Source organism: Theobroma cacao, chromosome 1 (assembly GCF_053813885.1).
Source record: "Theobroma cacao isolate CCN51 chromosome 1, ASM5381388v1, whole genome shotgun sequence".
Taxonomy (NCBI): domain Eukaryota; kingdom Viridiplantae; phylum Streptophyta; class Magnoliopsida; order Malvales; family Malvaceae; genus Theobroma; species Theobroma cacao.
Window position 1 is genome coordinate 36,252,199 of NC_142639.1, and position 11,428 is coordinate 36,263,626.

General features: G+C 37.2%; 2 protein-coding genes across 2 annotated transcripts; one reads left to right on the forward strand and one right to left on the reverse strand.

Annotated features, from left to right (window-relative positions):
- Nucleotides 1–841: 841 nt before the first annotated feature.
- On the reverse strand, nucleotides 842–5,381 carry WEE1 (WEE1-like kinase). Its single transcript, XM_007050779.3, has 10 exons — nucleotides 5,079–5,381; nucleotides 4,906–4,966; nucleotides 4,730–4,796; nucleotides 3,552–3,818; nucleotides 3,336–3,403; nucleotides 3,112–3,221; nucleotides 2,994–3,034; nucleotides 2,727–2,875; nucleotides 1,983–2,330; nucleotides 842–1,285 (listed from the first exon to the last, which is right to left on the reverse strand). The coding sequence occupies exons 1-10, from the start codon at nucleotides 5,321–5,323 to the stop codon at nucleotides 1,190–1,192; spliced, it is 1,452 nt and encodes a 483-aa protein (XP_007050841.3). The 5' UTR covers nucleotides 5,324–5,381; the 3' UTR covers nucleotides 842–1,189.
- A 215-nt stretch (nucleotides 5,382–5,596) lies between these two features.
- On the forward strand, nucleotides 5,597–9,288 carry LOC18613511 (kinetochore protein). Its single transcript, XM_007050781.3, has 13 exons — nucleotides 5,597–5,834; nucleotides 5,920–5,950; nucleotides 6,025–6,092; nucleotides 6,173–6,212; nucleotides 6,333–6,490; nucleotides 6,652–6,802; nucleotides 7,295–7,620; nucleotides 7,708–7,836; nucleotides 7,921–8,054; nucleotides 8,149–8,246; nucleotides 8,400–8,491; nucleotides 8,582–8,712; nucleotides 8,925–9,288. The coding sequence occupies exons 1-13, from the start codon at nucleotides 5,811–5,813 to the stop codon at nucleotides 9,016–9,018; spliced, it is 1,476 nt and encodes a 491-aa protein (XP_007050843.3). The 5' UTR covers nucleotides 5,597–5,810; the 3' UTR covers nucleotides 9,019–9,288.
- The last annotated feature ends 2,140 nt before the right edge of the window (nucleotides 9,289–11,428 follow it).

The window sequence follows — 11,428 nt, forward strand, 5'->3', positions numbered from 1 at the left end:
ACCCAAAATAAGAAAAACTGCAAATTTGAGATCAAATTGAAAAACAGGAAAGTGGGTACAGATTCTCTACACTATTTTATCTAAAAGGATTTTAAAAATGGATTGTGATTGGGATTTTAGAAAAGGAAAAAAAGAAGCAACAAGGACATCCTTGGTCAGGAGCAACAATTTGAAAATAGCTTGGCTAAATAATTTCATCTTTGCTTAAATTATCTAATTAGTCTTTATCCTTAAAAAAAAATGTGAATTTACTCTTGTGCAATAATTTTCTCTAAATTGGGTTTATCTACTTTTTCAATTTATTAATTTCAATCTCTAACTCTAATCCCTTTAAATTTTAACAATTAAATATATTGACATAGTATTTTTTGCAGATGTAACATTGACTAAGTGCTAATATGATAAATGACAATTGTTGACAAGAAACATAAAAATAAAAAAATCTTTTTTTTAATGGTAATAACAACATATTTACTATTTTAATGGTAAAATATAAAACAGTAACATTATCACCATAATGCAATTCATTGCTATTGTCACAAAATATTACACAAAAATAATAAAATTTTTGTCGTTGACTTGTAAAATGTTTTGCATTTAAATTTCATTTCCAATTTTTCAAACAGGTATACATCCTTGAGATTCCTAGTTTCTAGTTCAAAATATTATTCGCTTCATACGCGTCTATGCTTTAATTTTGCAACACAATCACAAATGTCAACCGAGTTTAATTAATTAATCTAGTTCTAACACACAGCTAACAGGTTAGATACGTTGTCTTTGCTATTACGGAAAACTGTAACAACACTATTTTGAAGAGAAATTTTGGTGCGAAAATATCAAAGGAGGAAGGAACCATGGCATTTCTTTTGCTTGCCTTGTAACTTTACAAAATTTGCACCACTACAGAAACTTAAATTGGTGCATAAAACTAGAGCAGGAGCTCTTCTTTGTGGCCAAACAAAAAACTAGAGCAGGAGCTCGCTTTAGTCATAATAATACAACAAATCTTGAGCGTGGCTCTATCCCAACTTTACAAAATGTGCACCAGTATAGGGAGAAAATTTGGTGCATAAATTAATAGTTTAGGTTTGTCATTGCCACTCCAGTGCCCTCAACTCAAACAGCGCCAGCCGATTGCAAGCAGCCACACATGAAGCATTCCATACTCCCGGGACAATAAATTTGCTCAGGCTTTTGCATTATTTGAAACCTTGTCAAATATAGGATTTTCTATTAATTCCTTAGCAGAAGGCCGTCGAACTGGATCCTGGTCCACCATGACCTGATGACATTACAAGACTATCAGATGAAATAAACAGAGCTCTAGCTACCCTACCTCTGTGAGAGACTATAATCAATCTAGTCAACATGGTCCAGCTAAGGATGAATCAAAAGAGATAAACCGTTGTTTCAGCAATTTACTTTATCCTGTATATGGTTTCAAATTTGTATGGAACATATGTGATCGGATTACAATTGTAAAGCTAATCTTAAATCCTGTATCCTTACATACGTTCTAATCTGATGAATAAACTAGATATACTTCCCTCCATTAACTTTATTGTACTATCAGAAAATCAGAGCATCTTTTTCTAACATGCTCTTCCTCATTATTGAAAACCATTCAAAAGAATGGCCTAATACTGAATGCCAGCCATAGGACATGCTCCACATGAATTGCTTTCAAAGATTTACTCAAAAATCTGAACAGCAGCATCATGTTTCAGTTTGAATCGAAACAAATGTTAGTTTTAGTGCAAAGTTAAAAACGAGAATCGGAAGAATTTAAACAGAACATCTTCATCAGAAAGTATTTTTGCCTTGCATTTTTTAAATTTATGACCACTGGCATATCTGAAGGAAAATGAGGACTAATGATCTTCACAGATGCTTTTTATGCAGCCAGAAAAAACAGAAATATCTACTTATAGTTAAAGAAAGGTTTGAGCACAATTTAGAAAGAACAGAATGCATGATACCTTGAGTAAATTTTGAAATTGTATGGAATGCCCAGGAAGCAGTGGCAGCTTTCCTTCTCTAAGAAACTGACGTCCTGATTCTTGCAAAGGTGAACCCCTGATGAGCTCATAAATAGTAACTCCCAAAGAGAAGATATCAACCTTGTCAAGATGATCATAGTTCTCATTTAGGATTTCTTGAGGCATGTAACGTGCATCACCCTCTTCAATTGGCAAGCTCTTATTTAGGAGAGTTGCACATCCAAAATCACCAAGTTTATAAGCACCATTCTTGACATATATGTTATCAGGTTTTACATCCAAATGAGCTATTCCTCTTTCATGTATACACTGCAATGCCTTTGCAATCTGCACAATTTTTGACATCAGAGATGGAATATAATGATAGGAACAAAGAACTTACTAACTTTGAAGGTGCTAGATGCACATGCATCCAAAAGCACAAATTGCTAAGTATAAGGGGGAATAATGAAAGAGGGTAAGTGGGAACTATTGCTTAGTGCACGTATTAGCACCAGTTACAAAGGTTTAGAGGCGCTGGTCCTCGCAGAAACTGGAAATTAGATTTATTCTCTTAATAACCATGAAGAATGAGAAACAACACTATAAAATTCTCATCATTTTCATTGATACTTATTTGATGTTACTTCATAACTGGGTAATTCAAACCAGCCAAGTTAATAAAGTGGAATGACACTGTTTCATTTTGCAAAACATTATCCTCCCCCCCGGTGCAATGCTAACCTGAAGCCAGGCTCTCAGCACTTCTCCTTCTGTGAACAACTGCAAAGATGTATTTCTGGACAAGCTGTAATCACAAAGCTCCATTTGAATGTAGAGTTGCTCATTTTCAAACCAAGAAGAGTAATATCCAACAATGTTTTCATGAGACCCTGCAAAGGCAGAAAAGTAGAACCATTAGAAAGATTGCTTTAGTGTCAAAGATTGAAGTAAAGTTACAACTAAATCTTCTCTTAAATTACAAAAAAGAAAGTAAACACAAATGTATACCTAATGCTGCCAAAGCTTGAACTTCCATTAAGGCTTTCCTCCTGCAAAAGGATAACATTATTTTATAGCTACATTTTCTTACCAATTAGCAAAAGAATATATATATTCTGAAAACTACCTCTCAGTGTCTTGGTGCAACTGCCGTGTGGTATGTTTGACAGCATACAAGCAACCATCAATTCTCTTTAAAACTTTGAAAACACGACTGAAGTTCCCAGTACCAATTTGCTGGAAAGCAAGGCAAGAAGAAAGAGATTGTACAAGAACCAGAAGGTTAGATTTTTAATATTGGAACTGATGATTCGAACTAAGTTTGGAAACTCAAGGAATATAGATAGACACCTCAATCTCATGAAAATCTGTATGATAGCGTGAAAGACCATCTCCACCAATAATTGCAGGGAAAAAACCTGCAAGGATATGTTATTTAGTCCTCTTAGGTAAAGAAATTTAGAATGTGAAGTGCACTAACCTTTCTCCAAACGGGTAGGGAAAATGGAAATGGAAGTTTCAACAATATCATAAATGTGAATGTTTCTGTGAAAACTAGTCTTATACCTGCACACTTTGATCTTTGATTTCCCAAAGGATCCGTGTCCATTTCTGAGGCATCCTTTAGGTATGGGTTTTTAATGCAGGGAGGTGGCATAACCCGACACCTTAGAGCAACAGCAGATTGGGAAACATAATTTTTAGTCTTCTGTACTCCAGGAATGACTGTTTTTTCTAGGTTGACTACATCCACATCAAAGTTGTCTTTGGCAAGTTCCACTATTTGTTGAGAGCCAGATAATATAGGACTGAGGGGATTTACCTGGATACCATCTTAGAAAAGCATGGACATTCAATTGCAAAAGGGTTGACAAAAAACACTTTTGCACTTGCAATTTACACACACACACACACACACACACATATATATATACTTATATATGTGTATATGTATGTATATGTGTGTGTGCGTGTGTCTGTGCGTCTATGTATGTATAAACATATAAAGAGAAAATGCTTACGTCTAAAATTTGTGACTTGAATTTAATACTATGTGCTAAGAGATCAATGAGCAATGATAAACGGTAGAACTTTCAAGAACAGCAAAATGCTTAGAAAAAAGAGGGAAACTAAAACAATTATCCCAAATGTTCCATTCATAATGGATTCCACACAAAAACAATGAGTAATTTCTATTAGCAATATCCTGAATCATGTTTGGACTCGCAACAAAGTTTCCCATCTCCATTGAACTTCAGGCCAGAGATATGACAACATTTCTAATTTTCACCATGCTATATCTTCATACAGAAGATTGTAGTTTGGGTCATTAAACATGTCCAGTGTCCTTAATCCAGGATGGATCCAATTTGAAAGCAAATGCTCTTTGTCCAGGTTTCAATTTCCACAATGAATATGCAAAATTTTGTATCATGAGAGAAATTAGAACTAATTAGCTTCCTAATAGAAGTACAGAACCCCTCACCATTGACAATTTACCTCCACCATTACATGAATTAATTGTCCTAAATCCTAACAACCTTGGACATCACAGTTTATCTGTACTATTCACTTTTAACTAATGAAAGTCTAAATTAAACATCTCTTTCGAATGCAGCTTCATGCTACTACTTTTTGAAAGTAAACTAGAAACAAAAAGGTAAAGCAGAAATATTAAGATCATAACTTTTCAACAAATACAATCCGTCTAATAATCTAGTTCACACCAATTACTTGTGTCTTACCTTGTCGAGGTCTCTTGCTTTTGAGAGTATGCAGCTTCTCCGGCGACTTAGGGCAAGGAATATTGTCCTGTGGAATTGATTAATTGAAGAGGCAATTAGAAAAGAAATGCGATTTCAAAAGCCAAAGCAGAAAAAATTACCAGATTCTACATCATTGACAAACTATTAACAATTACCTTGTTGCAATCAAAGCCGTTCATCAAGTTCTGATTATCAGGGGTGATATAATCAGGAGTGCTGCATCCATCATCCAAAATGTGAAGAAACAAGAAATCAAATAAATAAATATACAAACATATAAACGCGCACGCACAGAGAGAGAGAGAGAGAGAGAGGAGAGAAGATTGACCAGAAGAAGTCTTGACTGAGAATGAAATCTTTGTCGTCGGCGGCGTCGAGGTCTAGAGCGGAAGCGGAAGTGGAAGGATCATCGGGTTCTGAATCTAGAAGGTTCCTGGCGAAGAGAGAGGATGAGTTGGCGGAAGATGATTGGTGATGGTGGAGCTGAACCTGCAAGAGCCTCCCTAATGTCCCTTTCATTTTCCCACTCTCTCTCCTCCTATTAGTACCCCGCTTCACCACTTTCCTCTTCATCAACCAACCCAAACACGCCCCAATTTCTCTCTCTATGCTCTGCGCTCTTGTAGATATATAAATGGATTTCCATATTATTTTTCCTTTTTTTTTCCTATTACCTTTTGGTGGGGGGAGAAAAGATGGAGAAAAAGATTTAAAATTGCGCGGGCAGTTGCATTATTGGTTGGCGGAATCGAGAGTAATGGGGACTATTGTAAGATCATCAAATCTTTGAATCTGAACCGTACATAAGGATCTGACTGCTTGGATTCTTTTATTAGAAATTTTGACAGCAATGGATTTCCTTAGGGAATAGGGCGTTTTCGTTGCGTTCTACGTAAGCTTTCCTCCTTTTGGTGGGAAATCGCGCAGTAAGGCCATAATTTTACTGTTACTTTTGGGCCTCAAACCCAAAAATCCCTTTTTCAAGAAGAAAAAAAACAGGCACCTTTATCAAAAACAAAAAAAATTCTAAACTGCACTGGACGGAGCTCCGGTACAACAAATGTGGCGGCGAAACAGATTTCAGGTAAAATCTGAAAAACTGCCTCGTCTTTTTTATGGTTTTTAATTCTTTTCCTGTCATCAGTTGCTCACCACTGGTTTGCTTTTAGGAAAATTCGGATTCTGATCAGAGCATTTCCGGTAATTGTTATCAATATTTTTTTTCTTTATATATTGAGGATCAGTAGATTGGTTTGTGATCCATTATTCGGCAGACGAGGAGGATTTCATCGATGATTTTCGAGAAAATTGTGTTTCCTTTGGAAAAGAGAAAGAGAAAGAGGTCGTTGCTCTACTTACTACTTTATGTAAATGTTGAATTTTTTATTATTTGATTTTGATTCTATTTTTGTGCATCAACAGGAAGGATTACAACTTCAATCAAGACTGGAAACACTTAAAGGTATCTACTTTCCAGTTAATTTCTTTCTTCTTTTTGGTCTGTTTTAAATTTGAGTCGTAGCAATTCTTTTTGTTAAACAGTTTGGTGTATTAATTACATGTTTTTTTAATTCTGTATTAGAAAAATGTGATAACAACCAGTCGTATAATGACGATCTTTCGAGCTGTTATCTTGAAGAGGATGTTGAAGTGCCTGACTCCCCCGATGAGGGTGACTGCTTCTTCTCTAGGAAGACATTTACACGAGTTTCCAATGAGGAACTTATCTCTGATGGCGAGGTAATCAGTAAAGTTTTACATAATTAACTTTTTCTTGTGGATTATCTAGCTTTCTAACGATGGTATCTGCTTGCTTTACTTCATAACCATCGAGGTTAGGCATTACACTTCTTTTCTTGTCCTTGTTGCAAGTTATTATAGTTTAGGTTTGTTTTGGACAGGAGAAGGTTATGTGCTCAAAATTTTCCACTGCTTCTGGTGCTAAAAGATCTGATAATAGCTATGAAATTGGGGGGCAAGATGGGGGAAATGTGTGGTCTATTGTAACTAAAGAAGCTGAGTCACTGATCCAGTGGGACAAAAATGTTTCAGGTTTTTTGTCTCCTTCTATTTGCTCCTAAGCAGACAAATCTTGTAAAGGTCTTCTTTCTTGCTTCAAGGGTTACTTTCTGCTAATGCATTATCTTACCAGACTCATGTGCCTTCCAACATAATTTTGCCATTTGCATTGTCCTTCAGTCAGCTCATGTTTCCATTTAAAGGGGAAAAGGACAAGGAATGAAAGAAGCAAGAGAATATTTTGAGAGATCTGAGGCCTTATGAAATTACTATATCATTATTTTAATTCAGTTATATCCAAGTGGTAACATAGGTTGATTTACATACAGATATGCTTTTGCACCAAAAAGTACATGGTAATAGCTAGACCTGTTGCTAACTGAATATCACTGAGGGAGTTAATTGTGCCACGAGTGCAGTTTCTAAACTCTTTCACATAACCAAGTTATTATGGGGCTATATCTGGCCTTTGAAAGATGTTCCTTTTTTTAGTCTAATATGGCAACCTGGTTTTGTGCTTTGCAGGTGCCAAAAGCAAAATGAGGCCTAGATTTTCTTTTGGCTCCCAACCACATAAAGGAATTTCATGGCCTGCTCTTTCAAGTAATGATAATGATGTGTCAACTAAGGCTGATGAAGTGCCTGGAAAATTGAAGGCCAGTTATCATGGATCTGTAGATCATTCAATACCTGAGCTTCTTGAAGATATCCATGGAAAAGAGGAAAAGCAGTTAGAGATTGTTTCTCCTGATGTAGAAGTTTCTGGTCATGGATTTATTGAGCATTCAATGGCTGAGCTTTTAGATGAGCTTCAGGACAATACCAGTCTGCTAAGAGGGAATTCTAAAATGGTATTCCCTTTTTGTTCTCATTGTTTTGGAGCCATAAGCTTTTCTCTTTCTGTTGTTGCTGCTTGTTCTTAATCATGTATTTCGCAGGGTTGCAGAGCAAGAGGGAAAAGGATACAAGCTGCTCTCAAAAGAAGTATATGTTCACTGGGTGATAGAAGCATAGAAAGTGAAGACCTGCACGAGCTGTTCAGTGGTGGATCATCAAGCAATGACGAGGTATTTACATGCCTGTGGTAGCTTGGTCATAGCTTTTTCTTGAAATTATGAAGTGAATTTTCTTGCGTTGACATGGTTAAGCAGGATGATTACCAAAATCTAGAACTTGCTATTCCTGAGATGAAGAAGCCAACTATTTCAGATAAGTTTCAGGAAGCGTTAGGTGCCACCTCCTTGAGTGATGAAGGGGCCTCTTTCACTAGACCCAGAGCGTTCAGGTAAATAATCTGGCTAGAACTATCCTATTATGTGCATTGTAGATGTTGGAAAAGTGAATTATACGTGAGTTGTTTATCCTCCCAAAATTTGCAGCACTGGACTATTTGGGAAGTTGCAGCAGGTCATGGAGCGTGAAAAGGAGACAGATACACTTTTTCTGAAGAAATTGCAGAATGGAGCTAGCCTAAAAAGTAAAGCCATGTAATTGTTTACCTTTCCCCTTTAGAACATTTGGAGCAAAATTGACTCACAAAGACTGTCAGATGAGCAACTATCCAAAAATAGGTTGTGTATTTGTTTTACACATTTCTTACAGTCCCTGTCTTTGTTCTATTTCTCCTCAGATGAACCAAGCTGCATCACTGTGAAAATCGTGTCAAGATATTTGGATGCAAAGCTGACAGTCTGTCATTGCTCTTTTGTCAAGATCATAGAGGTTTTGAAATCTGAAAGAAGTTTAAGTTGCTGGACTTCCCACTCTATCAGAACCAAAATTGAAACTGAAGTTATATGTCTGTTTCTGCAGGGATTTTGGCAGCCAGAGAGCCCCAAAATATTGGAAAATGAAGGACAAAAGGGAACAGTTATTTTCAATCAACGAATATGCGGCAATGTTGACCTTGAAATTGGAAACTTGATTTGCATTCACCCCCCATGGTATGCACACTGAACTTTAAACCTTATGACAAGGTTAATTCTCAGACGAAATTGGTGTTGTGTATAATTAATATTAAAGATATGCATGCCTTGGCTTTATTTTTTTCCATAAATCTGATCCTAGCAGATCTGTGCCACTTTTTAGTTGCCTGAATCAATATAAGTAATAAATAATTGTAAAGACCTCAGAAAAATTATTTATTTTATGACAGGAAGGAAGTTGATATCATGGGTCAAGGTGAGAACATTATTTTATCTACATATTTCTCCGAAATAGCTAGTTTGGGCCTGTCCGGGAGGAAATGAATGTTTACTTCATTCTTTGGCGTCTTGGACAAGGTCACATGATCGCTAGAAATGATCAAAGAGCCATGTAAAAAGTCCTATTTCATCTGAATATTGATTTGTTATTTTCATTAGGTTGTAACTAGTAACATTCTCCTAGAATTTTTGTAACATGCACCAGGAAGTTCTGGTAGAACATTATAGAATTCATAGTGCAAAACGGAAGTTTCTTGTTAACTAATTTTTAGTTCCTAAACAATGAATAAAAATCAAATTCTCATTTTCCCTTCATTTTTCTTTCTGGCATCGTGTACCTTTTGACCCCTTTTAGATAAGGCAGTATAGCAGGACGTGTGTGTGTGTGCGTTTTACAGGGTTTAGTATCCCATATTTCGAGTCCCTGTATAGCTCAAGCAATAAAAATCTTTTGTTTAACATTGTCGTACATTAAATCTTAAAAGCAGTGCCACTTGTAATTAGCAACCAGCTTTGTTCATGGTCAATTTTGTCATTGCAAGCTGATAATGTGTTTTATGTTTTATTTCAAATGCAAACTACTGCTTTCCCTTTTTGTTGCTTCTGGAGCAGTACTCGTGGCCTGGACTCTTGAAGCTGTCTGACTTATTCAGACGTTGACTTTTATTGGGATAACAACTTCCACGTTGACTTCCTCAATCAAGCAATGATCAGAAAACGAAGTTTCTCTTCATCTTCGAAGTCAATCTCTATACCTTCTATAAAATCTACTGGCTTCATCATCACCTACAATGACATTCCCTGATCTCCACTGTCTCAATCTCTCCCTTTCTCAATTCCCAAATCACCCTAAAACGATTAATTCTACCTGATAATTTTGGAAGGGGAAATGGAGCGACTGAGACCCTTGGAAATAACCATAATCTCTGCAAAAGGCCTCAAAAAGGTGAAGCACCTCTCCAAAATGGACGTGTATGTGGTCGTCAAAATTTCAGGAGACCCCAGCACTGAGCAGAAAACACCATTGCACAAGGACGGCGGCACCAGCCCCAAGTGGAACCATCCCATGCAGTTCACCATCAACGAAACCCTGGCTCAAACAATTAGTCTGGTCATCACCTTCAAGCTCATATGTTGCCGCACCTTTCGTGGTGACAAAGAGATTATTTAGCCCAAGTTTCTGTCAAGGAACTCCTTGACAATGCCGGTAACAGCAACTCTACTAAGTACGTTACGTACCCGGTTAAGAAACCTTGCGGCAAGCCGAAAGGTGAGCTGAACTTTTTATTCAGGTTTGGGGAGAAAACCCTAAGCGCAGTCACTGCATATCCTGTGGGTGGAATAGCAATGAATTATCCACCGTACCCTCAGCCACATAATGCAGCTGTGCCAGCTTACCCACCAGTCGGTTATCCGCCTGTAGGGTTTCAACAGCCGGTTCAGGAAGGATACAAGCCAGCGTCAGCACCACCTGCGGGGTTTCCTCCTATGGGGCCTGCAGGATCATATCCTCCGCCACCGGCAGGGTATCCGCCGGTGGGGCCAGGATACGGATACCCGCCGGTTGTTCAGCCCGAGAGAAGGAATGAGAATGGTGATGGATTAGCGTTGGGAGCCGCAGCATTGTTAGGAGGATTGCTTGGTGGGATTTTGCTAGGAGATATGGTGGCTGATGCAGCCGCTGATTGTGACCCATATGCGAATGCTGCTGATTACATATAAACTCTTTCTTTCTTTCTTGTTTTATTTTCTTTACTGTTGGGCTTTCAAATGCACTTCAAATTCTCTACCTACCTGTTTGTCTGGCTGTGCTGCTGTAATTTGGTTTGTTTGCCAAGGTGATGTTGCATTAAATAAATTGAGCAACAAAGCGTCATAATCAAGGTGCTGGAAAGATTGATCTAAGAAAAGAGGGGATGAATCTTTATTCTTTTGCTGCTAGCCAAAGGAGCCAAGATGCATAACCTAACGTCTGCGAAACTTGTCAAACTGCCATTCTAATTTCCTTTTGACAGCTAAGCTGAATGTTGAAGGAGGAATTATAACTTGTCCATTAGCTTCTACAAACTATGCAAATTGTTTTTGGATTCAAAACAGAAATTTATCATTTTAGCATGCAAGTTGCAAGCGGGTTGACTTGAACAATCAAATTGACCGACGACTGATCACTAAACTGGCAAATTTATTGTCAACTGCGTCACATGTCTGATGTGTCTAAATAGTTGATTATATAATGGTTTTAAGTTTTTTATAAATAATTAAGTGAAGATTTTGAGGGACATCATCTATGTTCTAATGAGCATTGACTCTCTCATTCTTAATGCAAAATGGAGCCTACAATTTCTAGTAACTATATGACCACTTGTGTTAAGATGAAAAATGGGCTCCCTAATATATAGGTAAGAGAACACCTAAGTATTTTTTCCATTCAATCTGCATTTCCTTTGACTGGAAG